The 17,663-nt window shown below is 37.0% G+C and overlaps 1 protein-coding gene across 1 annotated transcript in view; it reads left to right on the top strand.

The window, feature by feature from the left end:
- Positions 1–17,663, top strand: part of Dhx36 (DEAH-box helicase 36) — a 32,298-nt gene that overhangs the window by 11,897 nt on the left and 2,738 nt on the right. The window contains exons 9-22 of the mRNA XM_085682461.2: positions 879–960; positions 2,807–2,947; positions 3,198–3,300; positions 3,631–3,718; positions 4,567–4,622; positions 5,410–5,474; positions 6,179–6,322; positions 8,392–8,509; positions 9,302–9,400; positions 10,733–10,906; positions 11,050–11,136; positions 12,459–12,542; positions 15,024–15,123; positions 15,235–15,325. Coding sequence (XP_085538587.1) covers positions 879–960; positions 2,807–2,947; positions 3,198–3,300; positions 3,631–3,718; positions 4,567–4,622; positions 5,410–5,474; positions 6,179–6,322; positions 8,392–8,509; positions 9,302–9,400; positions 10,733–10,906; positions 11,050–11,136; positions 12,459–12,542; positions 15,024–15,123; positions 15,235–15,325 — 1,432 coding nt within the window. The remainder of the gene's footprint in view (positions 1–878; positions 961–2,806; positions 2,948–3,197; positions 3,301–3,630; positions 3,719–4,566; positions 4,623–5,409; positions 5,475–6,178; positions 6,323–8,391; positions 8,510–9,301; positions 9,401–10,732; positions 10,907–11,049; positions 11,137–12,458; positions 12,543–15,023; positions 15,124–15,234; positions 15,326–17,663) is intronic.

A 17,663-nucleotide genomic window follows, 5' to 3' on the forward strand; every position in this document is an offset into this window, starting at 1 on the left:
GTGTGCCACGTAGTAGCGAGCTTACGGTGGGTAGGAGTATTGCTTCAGTTTTGCAAATAACAGTGCAGCCTCAGAACTGTTAAGTGACTTACCCAAGGTTGCATAATTAACAGGGATTGTCATTTCATAGTTAACAGAGATCTGACTGCTTGGGAAAGTACATTGTGTAGAATTATTCCTCAGTGTCTGTCTTTCTCAGAATGGTAACAGAAATACTTGGGGGAAGGATAAGAAATTGAAATGGTAGTATCAACATAGTTGTTTTCAGTCTTCATAACATGCTCTAGCTGGGGAGGTCTCGTCTTTCTGGTTGTTAATAAGGCACCTGGACTTATGCAGGGGAGATGCAGAACAGGGGCAGTAGCTCGGGCCTTCTGACCTCTCGTGCTTCTTGCTGTTTGTTTATTGTGTACTTGAGTTGCTTGTTATGAGAGACAAATAGGATTTTAATGGCAGAGATATTCTGTTAGTGACCTTAAGATGGAAACATTTCAATATTTGATTAGCTCCTGCTTTAACTTTTTATCAACACCTATTCTGGCTGCCACAGATAATAATGCTTTTTATCTTGTTTGTCAGTTTAACTAAGACTCATCATTTTGTGACCTTAAATAATAGATTTTTAATGTATTTTTAGTTCAATCTAAAATGGCTTTGTTTAATATTCAGTTCTTACAACTATGAGCGCTTTATCCAGTTTGTAAAAGTAAAATAACTCAAAAAACTAGACTTTTTTAAGTCAGGTGGGAAAGTAGAATTTGTAGCACAGAACTGTTTTTTGGGTTAGGAATATTGTGCTGTCTTAGCTGTACTGTGTTGATTTTTAATTTTGAACATTTAATACAAAGTCATGGTTATGTTTTTGTCTGCTGTTGTAGGTAACTGTCCAATGATACATATACCTGGTTTTACTTTTCCAGTTGTGGAATATCTTTTGGAAGATATCATTGAAAAAATAAGGTAAATGTTAGGCAGTAAAATCAGTTAAAAACTACTAATATATCGCTCTGCTTGTGTCAGATTTATTATTTTTTCCCACACTTTTATTTTTGTTAAAAAAAACCAGAAAACAAATTACGCTTTCATTTTACGTACCAATCCCAGTTCCCACTCCCTCCCCTACTTCCATTCCCTTCACCTCTCCCCCTCCCCATCCACTCCTCTGAGTAAGACAGATTGCTCTGAGGAAGGACCAAGACCCTCCCCACTATAGCCAGCCTGAGCAAGGTATTCATCTAAAGAGGATGGGATCCAAAAAACCAGTACTAGCAGCAGGGACAAATTCTGGTGCCACTGCCAATAGCCCTGCCATCTGCCCCAGCCATACAAATCTCACCCACATACAGAGGTTCTAGCTTGGTCTTATACTGGTTCCTTCCCTGTCCGGCCAGAGTGGATAAGCTCGCATTATTTCAGGGAAGCTGTTTCAGTGAGTGAACCCATCATGGTCTTGACCTCTTTGCTCATGTTCTCACTCCTCCCACTCTTCAGCTGGACTTTGGGAGCTCAACCCAGTGCTTTGCTACAGGTCTCTGCCCGTCTCCATCAGTTGCTGATGAAGGTTCTATGGTGACGTTTACGATAGTCATCAATCTGGCTACAGGGCAAGGCCATTTTGGGCATCCTCTCCTCTACTGCTTAGGGTCTTAGCTGGGGTCATCCTTGTGGATTCCTGGAAATTTCTCTAGAGCCAGGTTTCTTGCTAGCCCTATAATGGCTCCCTCAATCAAAATACCTTTTTCCTTGCTCTCTGTCTCTGTCCTTTCCCTATCTTGACTATCCTGTTCCCTCAAGTTCTCCTCTCCCCTCCTTTTCCCCTTCCACCTTCCCTTTCCTCCACACCCCAAACTCCCAATTTTGTCAGGCGATCTTGTCTATTTCCTCTTTCTAGGTGGATCTATGTATCTTTTCCTTAGGGTTCACCTTGTTTCTTAGCATCTGTAAGGTCATAGGCTATAGTGTCGCCACCTCTTTCATGAGTTCCATTTTGGGATTTTCATCTCCCTGATAGATTTTGTGACTTAAATGTCATGTGAGACATTTATTTTATGTTTGAGACAGATGTTCTTTTGATACTGAATTTAGACTCCATTCACCCTCCCCATTCCATCTAGATGCTAGCCTTTAAATTCTGAGAGCCTTTGGGGTTAAAGTAGCCTTAGCTTTCCTTTGTTTCTTCCTGCCCTCTTTCTCAGAGCTCACAATGCAAGTGAATAATTCTTGGACACATGTACCTCTTTTGTTTTGAAAACTCAATATAGCACTAGACCTGACACATGCAGGTACTACGTCTGCATCTCCCCTTCGCTGTCACGTGACAGCAAAACTGCAGTTCTAGCACGTGTCTGATACTCCTGGAGTTACTAATTGAAACCCTTGGGTTGAAGTCATGCATTTAGGAATCTTATTTTATATGTGTTACAAGGGATCTTATGCGCAGTTTGGTTTGAAAAAACTTTCAGAGTCCAAGTTCTTCTCTTAAGCTGTAATTAGGTCTTTGGACTTTCTATTAAAAAATTGTAATTTGGAGCAAACTTTAAAGATAAAAGGTAGTTCAGAAATCATTTTTCACTTAGATTGTTGAGCTGGCATATAGATCTTATGTGCTTTAATAGGGAATACTTTTTATCTTAAATGTGAAGTTTTATGTATTAATATTTAAATCAATATGTTGGGTAATATTTGCTGGAAAATATAGTGACAATATTCTTTAGAATCTAGTTTGAAATCTCCAATATAAAAACAGGTATACTTAAAGCCATAATGTTTTAAATGTAGGAAGATACATAATACTCTTTTATTTTAGATATGTTCCAGAACAAAAAGAACATAGATCCCAGTTCAAGAGAGGTTTTATGCAGGGTCATGTAAATAGACAAGAAAAAGAGGAGAAGGAGGCACTCTATAAAGATCGCTGGCCAGCTTATATAAAGGAGCTGCGGACAAGGTACGTGTGTGCTTTAGGCAAGAACAGTGACTGAACAACTGAACCAACAATGTACTTGAAGGAGAGAATCGCATTCCGGCTAAACACTGCCAATTTGGCTTACTTTATTTATTATCCCAGTAATTTTAATTTTCTCTTATCTGTAGATTGGTTGTTCATATGCAGACTGACTTAACGTTAAGGTTTTATAGCTGATTAAGCTACAGAAAACTTGCCAAGCATGTCATGACTTTCTGTGTGATCTTGGTAGATACTCTGCAAGTACCGTAGATGTTTTGGAAAGGATGGATGATGATAAAGTTGATCTGAATTTGATTGCTGCCCTTATTCGATACATTGTTTTGGAAGAAGAGGTTAGTTTTGTTTAGTTTTTCTTCAAGTAATGCGGTTTTTAATTTTATTAACATATCAAAGTCATGAAAACCTCACTTTCCTAAGTGCTTTTAAAAAGTGGACTGGAAGGAAATCTCAGAATAACATATTTTAGGCATTTAACCTATTTAAAGAAAAGACTAAACAAATTATCTCTGGATTGTAAATCTGAGTTCTTAAGGGGATCTGCATTCATTTAAATAGTAGCTAAAATTCAGAGCTGCTTTAATTTTAGTGAGGATTTAAGTGCATAGAATTGTTATTGTGATTATCTATGTGGTCCTCTTAATAGTGATTTCCTGTCTATATAGGATGGTGCAATACTGGTCTTTCTACCAGGCTGGGACAATATCAGCACTTTACATGATCTCTTGATGTCACAAGTGATGTTTAAATCAGGTATTATATAAATGTATTATACTATAATTCCAATACTGCTACTTGAGTTCGTGTAGTATGTGAAGAAGTTGTTACTTAGGCGACTACCTTAGTATAGGATTTTGAGAGTCTAAGGCCTGATGGATTTTTTTACTTTAAGAAACTGAATGTTTTCTATAAGTTCTGAGTCATAAGTGAAGATGGGACAGACATTTTGAAGCTTTTTAGTTTTATGAGAGTATTATTTTACCATTTCTCTGAACTTCCTTAGTAAGATTGAGCTTTAAAATTAAAATATTGGTATTTATGGACTTCAAATTTCCCCTTTCATTGGAGGTTTTATTAATAGGATAGAGTTAGTGGCCTTTCATGAATATGATTTAGAAAGCTGCCTCCCACCACTCAAAGAAATTCTAGGAATTTGGGCAGGGGCTGGAGTTATGGCTCAGTGGTTAAGAATGCTCGCTGCTTTTCCAGAGGGTCTGAGTTCAGTTCCCACCACTCCACATCAAGAACTGCCTGTAACCTCAGTTTGTCTTCTGGCCATCACAGGCACCCGTTCACATGGCATATGCATACAGACACACACTCACGTTCACGTTAACAGCAAAGAAGCTTATTTTGATCTTGAAAAGGATTGATAAGCAAATACTTATCAATAAATAAATAGATTAACAAATGAAAATGTAGATATGTTAACTGGAACTCATTGGAGCCCTCAGAAACCCATTGTCGAAAAGCTTAGTCTGACTATATGTAGAAATACAAATTTATAAGAACTGTGTGATCCAACAGCTAAATGTACTGTTTCATACATGTGCCATATATGTTTAGTGGAGCTTTAATTTAATTTACTTTTTAATTTTCAGATAAATTTCTTATTATACCTTTACATTCATTGATGCCTACAGTAAACCAGACACAGGTATGTTCTTCAATTTGTTTTTTGTCTCAGATTGAGGCTAACTGTGCAGCTACTTACCGAGTTTTGTTTATCTTTGGAAACATAAACATTACTTCCATTGTTTTCCCACCCTTTTTCCTTTCTCTCACCTTTCCTGTGCATCACATACAACACTGCTCTTTCAAATTCATGACCTGTTTCTGTGTTGTTGTTGGTGGTGTGTGTGTGTAAACACATTCTTAAATATATAAATGTGACCTGCTGAGTCTGTATAATATTGGTTATGTGTATGTGATTTTTAGGGCTGCCCACTTGGTATTGGTTAGTCAGCTGGTGTGCTCTTCCCTGAGGAAGGCTGTTTCTCCTGCTCGCCGCACTCCTTAGGTGTCTGTAGTTCTTTTTAGGGTCGAGGCCTCAAGGCTTTCCCCTTTCGATGTATGTTTATCGATGTTGTCCTTGATCAGGTCTTGTTTAGGCAGTTGTGTTGAGGCTTCATAGATCTTGTTTCTCTGATATTTCTTGTCCTTGATTAAAGAGCTGTTTTTAATTTATGCTCACCAGCTTTCATTAAGGATGTGTTAAAGTAGAGTGCCTCTGTTTGCGATATATTTATAGCATCTGTGGGAGCTAACTTACCAAAGGAGGATTTCCTCATGTTGAAAATTAGTATGTTAATGATAGATTTATAAACAAGACACATTGTCATTTAATAAAGAGAAATGCTAAAATTGATCACAATATCTCAAGAAGTAACATTTTAAAAGTATGTCAGAAATTAGTATACTTTTGATGTGTTTTTTTCTTACAGGTATTTAAAAAAACTCCTCCTGGCGTTCGGAAAATAGTAATTGCTACCAACATTGCAGAGACTAGGTAAAAACTATTTAAAATATCAGCTATTGGTGATCATAAAAGTTTTGAGAACCATACATTATTAGCATACTTAAACCTTTGTTCTCCATAAGATACTTTGTAATCCTTTTAAAAAATCAAATATAAACTTCAGTTTTCTTTTTAAAGCTGTTATACTGATTTTAGTTTTCTTTTTTGAAGTAGACCTTTAAGAAGTTGTTTTTCAAAACTACTCTAAAGAAACATGGGAGCTGATGTAGGTTTAGTCCTTTTTTTTCTGTTCTCCAATTAGGGATAGTATTACTTTATAATTAATTACATGCAGCCTTAAACATTTCTAATGTTTTATCGGAGACACTTAGAGCTCAGTTGCTGAAACAGATTGTTTTCTAGAAGCTGCTGTAGACCCGCGTCCCTTAGGGCTGTCTCTCAGAGCTGTCATGAGGTGGTGGAAATGCTGAGAAGATGGCTGTGGGGTGATCAGGCTGTAGATGTAATCACTGCATAAGTCCTGCGACTATGGGCTATGCTGCCTGCTGTGGGTGCTTGACTGCCGTAAAACTGAAAGATGGGAAAAGAGTAGTGAGATTGGAACTACTAAAACCATTCGACTCAGTAAAAAAATATTTTATGTAAAATTAAAAAGTATTTTTAAAATCTATATGCTTGGTATAATAGTCCTCTTGATGTACTTATAATATTTTATGTATCTCTTTTCCAAACAGCATCACCATAGATGATGTGGTTTATGTAATAGATGGAGGAAAAATTAAAGAGACACACTTTGACACGCAGAACAACATCAGTACCATGTCTGCTGAGTGGGTTAGTAAAGCTAATGCCAAACAGAGGAAAGGAAGAGCGGGAAGGTAAGAGGGAAATAAATGCTGTCCAGGCCATTGAGAACATGGGAAAAAATCTGAGCACATTTTATTGCTGTGATGTAGAAGTATTAGTAGAAGAATTACCTTGTGTACTGTATTGAACTCATAACACTTTTGGGGCTGTCAGTATTTGATTTTTAATTGGCATATAGAATAATAAGGTTGTGTGATTACACTTCCCCCTTACTTTTCCTTTACTCAAACAGTTCCTCTTCCATGTAACATACCCCTCTTCTCTGTACCCTATGCCTCCTGCATTTAGACTTCTTCCTTCCACTCCTTATCCCTTTTATATTTTCATATGACCATCTATCAGCCTATCTAACCATCATCTGTCTAGTTCATGTGTATATAAGTTTACATTTAGGTTCTGCATAGGGGAGAATGTTTGGTACTTGCCTTTCTGAGTGACAGACTTAACATTCCTGCAGGTATCATAATTTCATCTTTACAGTGAACAAAATTCTATCGTGTATGTATGTGCCACATTTTCTTTATCAGCTCGTCTGTTGATGGGTAGTTACTCTGATTGTGTATCTCAGCTATTGTGACTAAAGCAGCCCTCAGTAGGCTGTTGGAGTACTTTTGTTATGTGCTGACTTAGAGTCCTTTGTGTATGTGTGTGTAGGGAGCAGCACAGTTGTGTCATGTGTTAGTTCTCTGGTCTTTTGAAAATCCTTCATATTGATTTGCTTGGTACCCCCAGAAGGTCCGAAGTGCTCCTTTTCCCCACATTCCCACTAACATCTGTTTTCTTGGTGTTAGCCATTAACACCAAGTGAAGAAGTGAGATGGGATCTCTTTGCATTTGCGTTTTCCCACGCCTACCTGTTACAACAACACATTTTTTAAGTAAGAAAATAGTTTTGTTCATATTTTTTGGGAAATGTTTTCTCCGACAACCTAGTCGAGTTAGTTAAAATAAATGGCCTGTTTTAGTTACTTACAGTTTTTTTTCTGTGTCTGTTCTTAAAGTATGCATTACCTAATAATAATTGAGTACCAGCTCCTCTCCTAAATGCTTTATGTGCTTGATTTTTACCTCATAACTAAGCTATCAACTATGTTTTTTAAGAATAAGGAAATTGAGGTATAGAGAAATTAAATGACTTCTTCAGAGTTCCAGTACTTTATACACAGCAGAAACAGAATCTGAATCCAAGCAGCCCAGCTCCACAGTCGGGGCTCTTAGTCAGTGTCCTTTTAAGCAGTACTGATTCTAAACAAGGAAAGCACCTTTTCTCCGTTTGTAGTCATAGAAATAAGAGCATTTGTTTAGTGATGAGAACAGTATTTGTCTTGACCTTTATATGCAGATTTGCTGACCGATTCCTTTTGATTTGTACTTTTAGTCATGTTAGTGACAGTCATAGCTGATGTCGCAAAAGGTAAAAATAAATAGTCACTGTCTTACATATGGACTCATGTTAGAAAAGGACAGCTAAAGAAAACTTTATTGGCCCCTATATTATTCCTTTGTTATATATGTGTGCTCAGTCTATAAAGCTCTGTATTGCTTGCTATAATCTTTATAGATTGTCCCTATTTAACCTAATTTCCAGATGGTTTCTTGTATTGTGAAGTTGATGCTTCACAAAGCCTGTAGATTGATAGTTTCTTTGGAGACCAGAAAACAAACAAACAAACAAAAACTACTATACCCTGTGATCCCTTCTGGAAATATGGTTACTTTCTATGAGGTGATAAATATTAGGTCTATAACACCAGAAAAATGTTAGATAATAGATATTGAGTCTTTGTAGCTATAGGCAAAACAACAAGAAAAACAACAAAAAAACCTGAAAGTTTTAGAACTTGTATTCTACAGGGCTAGAGTCTTCCGAAATACTAATCTGCTCAGAAGTATATGAATTCTGTCATATCACTAAATCGCAAACATAAAAAAGTTTCCAACGTCTGAGAGCTCACTTTATAGAATACATTTAAGTGTGTTCTTTAATTAATAAGTGCAGGCTAAGATAGTGGTTTACCTGCCTGTTCTTTCTGTGGCATCCTAAAAGTCATGTTCTTATTATTGCTTTTTTCTGTTTAAGAGTTCAGCCTGGCCATTGTTATCATCTGTATAATGGCCTTAGAGCAAGTCTTCTAGATGACTACCAGCTACCAGAGATTTTGAGAACTCCTTTGGAAGAACTCTGTTTGCAAATAAAGGTATATTTGATGGGAGAAAAACAAACTAAATGGAGGGTGATGCTGTTGTTTTCAACATTTTTAGTAGAATGAAGTGTAGTATGACCCTACTAAAAGGGATTCTTTTTATGAACTTCTTTTTACTTGTATGAGGCAGTTACTTAAACATCCTTCCAATAGATTTCTAACAGTTGATAATGTTAGGATCAGGGTACCTGTCTTTGATTCTCACGTCCTACCTGGAAACTTTGTTCTGCTTTAGTGAGCAGATATTTTAACTTAATATAAAGTTCCTGTGTAAAATTCTTAAGACAGTGTTAGACATATAATACTCAGTGGTTGTTATCTACTGTTACTTAATTTTTGTGGTTCAGAGGATTGAACCCATGCCTCATGCTAAGTAAGCTCTCTATCACCGATATCACTGAACTAACTGCATTTGCGCGCGCGCACACACACACACACACCCCGTGCTGGTTTTTTTTGTTTGTTTGTTTGTTTGTTTTTGAGATGGTCTCAATAATTGGCTCAGTCTGACCTTAAAATGTTGATCATCCTGCCTCAACCTCCTGAGTAACTGGTATAGTCCTGTGCCACCAGGTCTGTGTAGCTGTTATATCTTCAAGTGCTCTGCCTTCTGTGTCTGTACATGTGCTCAACTAACCCTGTTTCTAAAGTAGTCAGTAGTCAACTTGTTGGGATTTTTTTATATAATTTTTCTCACTAGTTAATTTGCTCTTGGAAAGTGTTATATGAACTTTTAAGTGCATGTTTTTATGTCTTTGATACATATTTAACTATTTGTTTCCACAGATTTTAAGGCTAGGTGGAATTGCTTATTTTCTGAGTAGATTAATGGATCCACCATCAAATGAAGCAGTATTGCTCTCCATAAAACACCTAATGGAACTGGTAAATATGATTCTTTTTTAAAAAAGTATAACTTGGATTTAGCATGTTATAGTGTATACTAGCTACTTAAAAGCTTTTATCACTACAGAGTCCAGCACTGCCAGACTTGATATAGCACTTTTCTTATGTTTTTAAGATATAAGACTCCGTGTGCTTTGTTCATGTGCAAGACTGATTTCAAGTTACATGAAATCTTGACTTTTTTTTTTAGTGGTCTTCATATGTATCCGTGAACTGTGTTGACTTAGTCTACTCTTTCTGGTTACCATGATATTCTCTTGTCAATATTTAAGTGTTTTTATGGTAGAATAGACATTTGATAAAGACAAATTTTATATATATATTTAAATGTTTTATCTCTATGATGCCGTAATAATACTTGAACGATCGTTCACTATTATACCATATCCACAGAACAAGTTATGTTATTTGTTATTTCGTTCTCATGTTCTGAGAAACTCTTAAGTGACTGTAATTGACAGTCGTTCCTCCATAGGACCATGTTGAGAGGTACAGGATGGCCATGAATTAATGCCCAGAGTAGTAAGAGAAGCATAAGAGATGAGAAAAGTGCTGACTACTGTTGTTTGCAGCTATGTGTGGTGATTTCAGTTATGAGTCAGTTAGACGTTCATTACCTCAGCATATCCATATGCTTTATAGCACCTCTCTGTACTGCACTACACTCTGTAGAGAAAGAACACTTGTTTATCTGCAAAGTCATATTGGCTAGTGTTGGGTTGGAGGGTGTCAATGACATGTTTTATGTCACAGGTTTGGAAGCTATTCATGTGGATAATTTTAAGGAATTTGGATTTTATAGCACCAAGATAGGCTTTTAAAAAAATAAACTGCTTAAAATAGCAGTGTAAATTTTCCAGCCATGTCCTTATATTTCCTTGTTGTATTCAGGATACTTTTCTAGCTGCCTTCATTTGAACCAGTTTACCCAGGGAATTGAAACTGAACTCATTTCCATGTCTGCCCCTTATCTCTTTTTGCATCGTAGCACCTAAACTAGACTCTAGGGACTTTGCTTTCCACCCACTTCTTTTTTCATAACTGCTTTACCACATGTGATTTTCTTTATTTCTGACATTACATTTCCAAGTTGTAGATTAATTAGGTTTATTTGAATAAGTCACTAGCCTTTGCTGACGTCAGAATTTTTTATTTTTTATTATTTTCCCCCTGTTGAAGGCACCTAAGACAGTGCCAGGGCATTTGGGGGCATAAGAGAATGATTAGTGCCCTGTGTGTTTTATAGCTAACTACAGTAGCTTTTAATGTTGTGCTTTGCTAGGCCTGCTGTAAGAAAATTCTGTCTTTCAGAGCGCTTTGGATAAGCAAGAAGAATTAACACCTCTTGGCGTCCATTTAGCCCGATTACCTGTTGAGCCACATATTGGAAAAATGATTCTTTTTGGAGCTTTATTCTGTTGCTTAGATCCAGTCCTCACTATTGCTGCTAGTCTCAGCTTTAAAGATCCCTTCGTCATTCCATTGGTAAGAAAGACAGAAGAAAGGCTGGGCATTTTTAATGCTAAAACTATTTACTGCTCACATGTATTTTTCATTATATTTTCAATAAAATATCCATAATTATTATAGTGTCAGACAAATTTAAGCTACACCTGATTAATTTTTAGGGAAAAGAAAAGATTGCCGATGCAAGAAGAAAGGAGTTGGCAAAGGAGACTAGAAGTGATCACCTGACAGTTGTAAATGCATTTGAGGTAAGAAAAAAACCTTGTTCTTCGTTTTAGATTATTCAAGAGCATGTATTATAATACTTTTAAGTGGCCATATTTATATCTCAAGGATCGGTTGCTGAGAAATGGTTAAAATTTGGCGAACATTTTATAAGTTTCTGTACAACTTTCTCTGTTGTACAAGAATTCATCTTTGTTTGGGGGCAAGGCTTATATAAAACGTAAGACTGAAATAGATGAACACATTATCTTGTTTTTCATGTGTAATGTTCCTCGTGTCTTTATCTCCATGACAGTGTATCTACTAATGTTCTACTCTTAGAGTCAATAGTACAGCCTTTTGATAGAATATCAAAATCATGTCGTGCATATATTGTGTGTGTGTGTGTCTCTCTGTGTGTGTAAATACAACCTCAGATCATAAAATGGTACTTGTATGTATATATGTATATATATATATATATATATATATATATATATATATATATATATATATATAATATGTGATTTTTAGAGCTGACCACTTGTATTGGATAACCAGTTTGGGGACTTTTCACCGAGGAAGACTATGTCTCCCAATCTGAGCATTTCTTAGTTACCTGTAGTTCTTTGTCTAGGGTTGAGGACCCGTGAGAGTTTACCCTTCATATTAGTGTATGACTGTCTTCCATGTTCAGTTCTGTGCTCTTAATTGCTGAACCATCTCTCCAGCCTGCCTTTTATTATTCTACTTAAGAAAATCATGTTTTTTAAATTGAAAATGTATGATAACATTGAAATTTATTTACTAATATTCTTTTTTGATGAATACTTGATACACAGTGGAAAGATTTTGTGAAAAATACACAGTATGTTAGTATAACTTACACTATTTTGAACGTCATTAGCAATGGTAGGTACAAGAATCATAAGGAGCTTAGGGTTTTTTTGTCCTGAGTTTAAAAGTCTTTGACATCTTTGCAGAGAATATGGGACACCAGTGAATAAACTGTTAGTAAAATAAAGATGGAAACTGGTGTGCTGATATGGGGTTCCCCTCTGTATGCTGTGATAGCCATTAATGCTGGGAGGAGGGAGGTCGAGTCAAAGAGAAGACATGGAGCCACTGCCAGAGACAGATGTGCTAAAACTTGGCTGGTAGACCACGACCTTGTGGTGATGCACAGATTAATGGAGATGGGTTAAATCAAGATGTAAGAGTTAGCAAATAAGAAGCTAGAGCTAATTTAACTAATACAGTTTCTGTGTGATTATTTCGGGAGTCTGGGCAGCTGGGAAACGAACAAGTGGCCTTCTTATAACAGTGTAGAACCATGAAAGTGAGTTTCTTCCTTTCTTTGTCATAGGGTTGGGAAGAAGCTAAGCGACGTGGTTTCAGATATGAAAAAGACTACTGTTGGGAATATTTTTTGTCTTCAAACACACTGCAGGTAACGCTGAAAGATTTGCACTAATCATATATACTAGATTAGTATTTGTGTAGGCATTTGTCCAGTTATATCTGTAGTAAAATTAAGTATGGGTGCCTGTCAGGAAATTGACATTCTAGTAAAAAGTCCCAGTCATCAATAGAGTGAAAAGTGATACAACGACTCAGAAAGATACTACAGCCAAAAATTACAAAAGACATAGGGTATTTCAAGAGAAATACCTTAATAACTCTATCATAGGATAGCGTTCCTGGAAAGACTATACATTCAGTAACAAAGGGAAGAAAATAAGGCAATAAGAGTGAATTTTCAAGGGGCCTGGGGTTGGGATCTGGTTCAAGTAGCCAGATTGAAGACCAAAGAGCGCTACAAAACAGACTCCTAAGAAAGAAAATTATTGGCATAAAGGGAAGCTTTAGGCATTCAGGATATGCAGCTGAAAGTCACAAAATTCAAGTGATAAATGAAAGTTAAGGATAAGAGTGATCCATCAGTGCACTGAGTATCACTGCATAAGAATCGTGTGCAGTGGAAACTTGCCCGGGCACTTTTTCTTGACTGTTCCCTGAAATGGAAAAACAAAATGCACTATATTGTGGAAAGATGGCTAAATTCAAGTCATCTGTGAGAATAGCATGTCCGGTTGAGATCTGTCAAGTGTATGACAAGGGTGAGCACTCAAAAATGTTCTTCTCTGAGTTCCTGAAAACAGCCGCTGACAGACAGGGAACCAGGGAAAGTTTCGGTGGGGGAGATTACATGTCCCATGATTGACAGTGCGTGCTGAACTGTTTAGATACAAAAGGAACACACGGTAGTGAGGGAACTTCACAGTGAGGACTGTATAAGATGATTTCCCTAAAATTATAATGCTATAATGACCACAAGGATGTACTTGTCAGACTCATTTAGAAGAATTACACAGGGAAACCAATTTATACCTTTTGTCAAAATAAAGACTTTTTTGTAACCAGTTGTATGTATTATAATCTTTGTTAAACTTGAAGGAATTCCTTAGAAAACATTTCTGTGGTTTTGAAAGCAGATTGATCTAGACCATTAAATTTCATTTCTGTGGAACTTATTTTATTTGAACTAAAGTTAGTTTCTCTTTATAAAAACTTGTTAAGGGGATGGTCTTGCTTGCAGCCCAGGCTGGCCTGGGGCTCCCAGTTCTTCTCTCTCAGCCTCCTAAGTGACTTGGATTATAGATTTGTATCATAATGATTGGCGGGGAAAAAAAAGCCTTCTAATTGAAAGGCTCATCTCAAGGTGGAAGTGGTACAATATACCTGTAATCCTAGCGCTCAGGAGGTGAAGACAGGGAGAGCAGCAGGAATTCAGGGTAGCCTCGGCGTCATAGTGTGAGACCAACTGGGCTATATGCTATATAATTCTGCTTCAAAAATCCAATAAACAACAGTAAGGAACAATACAACAGATCTCATCTTAAGCTACACTTCTTACTCTTCTTTTGATGTGTATGCATAGTAAGTGTCTGCAGTATTAATGATTATGAAGATAACTGAGATGGGCAACATTTTTCTTTCACTGTACTGAGCCATCTTTCATTTCTGCTTGACTCATGGTTTCTCTTAAGAAAATCTCTCCTGTGCAGTAGGCTAACAGTAGTTAATCTTGGTAATTGTTTGAATTCTTTTGTTATTGTTTCTGCTTGTTTTTTTAAAAAAAGAGTAAAGGGCAATTCCAAAACTTACGAGTCTTGCAAAATGGATTAATTCTTTAAACCTTAATGTTTTTCCCCCCTTACATCATGTAGTTTTTGTTCCCCACCACCACCAAATAATAAATTTAATCTTAACAAGCTAGTATCTTAAAAAACATTTATCTCTGTTATTAGAGTACAAAAGCAATCACAAAGAATAGACAGTAGAATGTAGTTGTGTTATAGTAAAATTTATTTACAGAAACTTATTTCTTGGTTTTCCAGTTCCCTCACTAAATGGTCACAGTGAAGAGCTGAGCTGGAGAGACAGATAGCTCGGCAGTTAAAAGCTCTTGCGGCAGAGGGTTCCAGGTTGTTTCCCAGCACATGCATCTGGTGGCTCTTAACTGCCTGTACTGCCAGCTGGTGGCGGTCTGAAGCCTTCAGGCTTCTACAGGCACCTGAATGCACATGAAAAAAACACACGTGTAATTAAACCTAAATGTTGTTGCCAGGCGGTGGTGGTGCATGCCTTTAATCCCAGCACTCCAGAGGCAAAGGCAGGCGGATCTCTGTGAGTTCGAGGCCAGCCTGGTCTACATGAGCTAGTTCCAGGACAGGCTCCATAGCTACTGAGAAAGCCTGTCTTGAAAAACCAAACAACAACAACAAAACAACAACTAAATGTTGTCTTAAATGTATCACATTTTTGTACCAGTGTTTTTGTAAAGTAGAAGTTAAAAGCTAAATTGAGGTGAGTGTGATTTATCGACTGTGTGTGAGGAGTTCTAGCTGTTTGTTCCATTACCTTCTAGATGCTGCACAACATGAAGGGACAGTTTGCTGAGCATCTTCTTGGAGCTGGATTTGTAAGCAGTAGAAGTCCCAAAGATCCTAAAGCTAATATAAATTCAGGTAAAGCAAAGCAAAGGATCGACACACACACACACCAATGTAAATCACTTACCTTTAATGGTCTCAGTATTTTCCTTTTTTTCCCTCCCTCTACTTTCCTACTCCCAATAGATAATGAGAAGATAATTAAAGCTGTCATCTGTGCCGGTTTATATCCCAAAGTTGCTAAAATCCGACTAAATTTGGGTAAAAAAAGAAAAATGTAAGCATTGAAGATTGTTGTGAACTGTTTACAAGCTCTTTCTTCGTCTTTGGATGTAGAAATGTATTCTCACTCCTGGTTGCTGGATTCTGTGCATGTCTGATAACGTAGATGTGTGGGAATTATTGAGCATAGGGAACTGTCCTCACACACAGATTAGTTACTCGTCTGACCACCCATTCACATAACAGATTAAGAACGTAGACCTTCTGTAAACACCCAAGGCTGACTGAGCAGTGTGAGAAGCAATGCCTGACGAGAAATTGGCTAGAATAGATTTTGTTTTATATGTATATATTTTCCTTATCCTTGTTTAAAAAAGATGTTTTGTTACAGATTTTTGAATAAAATTGTAATTTCACTTTTTGGAGAAGTGGAATCAATTTCTGCATAGCCTTCGTTCCAGCTGGAGATAACAGTGAAGAATTTTTCTGCTTCACAGTTTGCTCTAGTGATGGTACCGAGAGCCAGAGAAGGCCAAGGGCACTGAATTGTCACCCCTTGGAAAGTATTCAGTGAAGTCTCACTAGCTCAGTTCATTGGTTCAATTCTGATTTTAATTTTGCTTTATCCCAAGGAATTGATTACAAATACTTTTTAACGTGTATAGCAAATAGAATAGGCACACGTCTAGTAGTAGTGGTGAAATTATGGCTTAAAATTATGTAGTAAATATGTAAAATATTAGTATTAATACAAATGAAAATTCTGGGGTATCTTGTGATTATAAAAATAAAAATACAAACTGCCAAAAATGACCATCATTAGGATACTGTTCTAGAGCTGTGATTCTCAAATTGTGGTCCATGTCGTGCCCCACCCCCAGGAACATGTAACAGCAGCATAACTAGAGGAGATCTTTCTGTTTCTTAGCTTGAGACCAGGTATATAATAGACCATAGGGCATTCTGTAATTGACACAGAACTCCACCAAACTAAGAATAGGTTAAGTTTCAGGCCTATGGGCAAGCAGATGAATTTTAATCATCTAGCTAAATTATTCTGTGACTAAATTATCTATATTGTAAATGACCTAGGTTTATTTGGATTTTTGTAATTTTTTTCTTATTTTGTTTTGAGGCAGGGTTTTCCATTATAGGCTTTGTTAGCCCACAACTCACGTTCCTCCTCCTACAGGCACCCGTTTGAGGGTTACCCTTGTGAGCTACCACACCCAGCTTCCACATCCTTATACAGCAGTAGTTTGCTAGATTTCTATATCTAACTTTGCTGATACTTTAATAGGGAAGCTTGAAAGCACAAGCGTTTTATTATCTCCTATCATCTTGGGAGAGCTTAGTGAAAAAAGGACAGTTTCCTTTAGATTATTGTACTTGTTCAACTGGTTCTGGGGCATTCACCAAATTATATAGGTCACAAGTTTTCTTAAATAGTATTTTACTGGGATGCAGTCATGCCGACTTATTTGTATGTTGTCTGCTTTCATGCTTCACTAGGAGTTGGTTGCTAAGGCCACCAAATCCTAATGCACATCTGCTCTGTGCAGAAATTTGCTAACTCCTACTCTGATGATACAGGGGTGCAGAATGACATTAAGTTCACTGAGAGAAAATAATTGATGTTTTTATTCTGAATAAATCATAACCCTGATTTGTGATTTTGATGGCTTAGTAGGCAGGCACTTTTTGCCAAGCCTGACAACATCCCACCTCTGTAGTTGGTTGCTTTTTACACTGTTTACTCTTTGGGGAAGCCCACCACCCATCTACCAAATAAATACACAGAAGCTTACTCTTACTTAAGAATGCCTGGCCTTTGCTTGGCTTATTTCTAGCCAACTCTTAAATTATCTCATCTATCTTTTGCCTCTGGGCCTTTACCCTTTTCTATTTCTGTATCTCTCTCTCTCTCTCTTTTTTACTCTGTTACTGGCTGTGTAGCTGGTGACTGGCCCCTGATTCCCACCTCTCCTCCTTTTCTTGCTCTTTCTCCCTCCTGATCTTTTCTTCCCAAGTTTCTCCTCTTGTTTTTTCTTTCCACCTGCCATTCCTGCGTTTTCTTTCCTGCCAAACTATTGGCCATTAAGCTCTTTATTAGACCATTCAGATGTTTCAGACAGAAAAAATAGCAGAGCTTCACAGAGTTAAACTAGTATAACATGAAAGAATGCAACACATCTTTGCATCATTCAACAGATGTTCCACAGCATCTTAAAATGCTTAAAACAAATGTCACACATCTTAAAATAATCCACAATTAACTAACACGGCAAAGGGAGAGAATGGTCCTATCTGTCACCTCACTGTCACACACGCGCTCCTTCCCCACACAAATCACTGTAATAAAAAGAAAGCCCCTAAGAATTCAAAAAGTAATG

The sequence above is a fragment of the Myodes glareolus genome, chromosome 20, assembly GCF_982192425.1.
Source record: "Myodes glareolus chromosome 20, mMyoGla1.1, whole genome shotgun sequence".
Classification (NCBI taxonomy): domain Eukaryota; kingdom Metazoa; phylum Chordata; class Mammalia; order Rodentia; family Cricetidae; genus Myodes; species Myodes glareolus.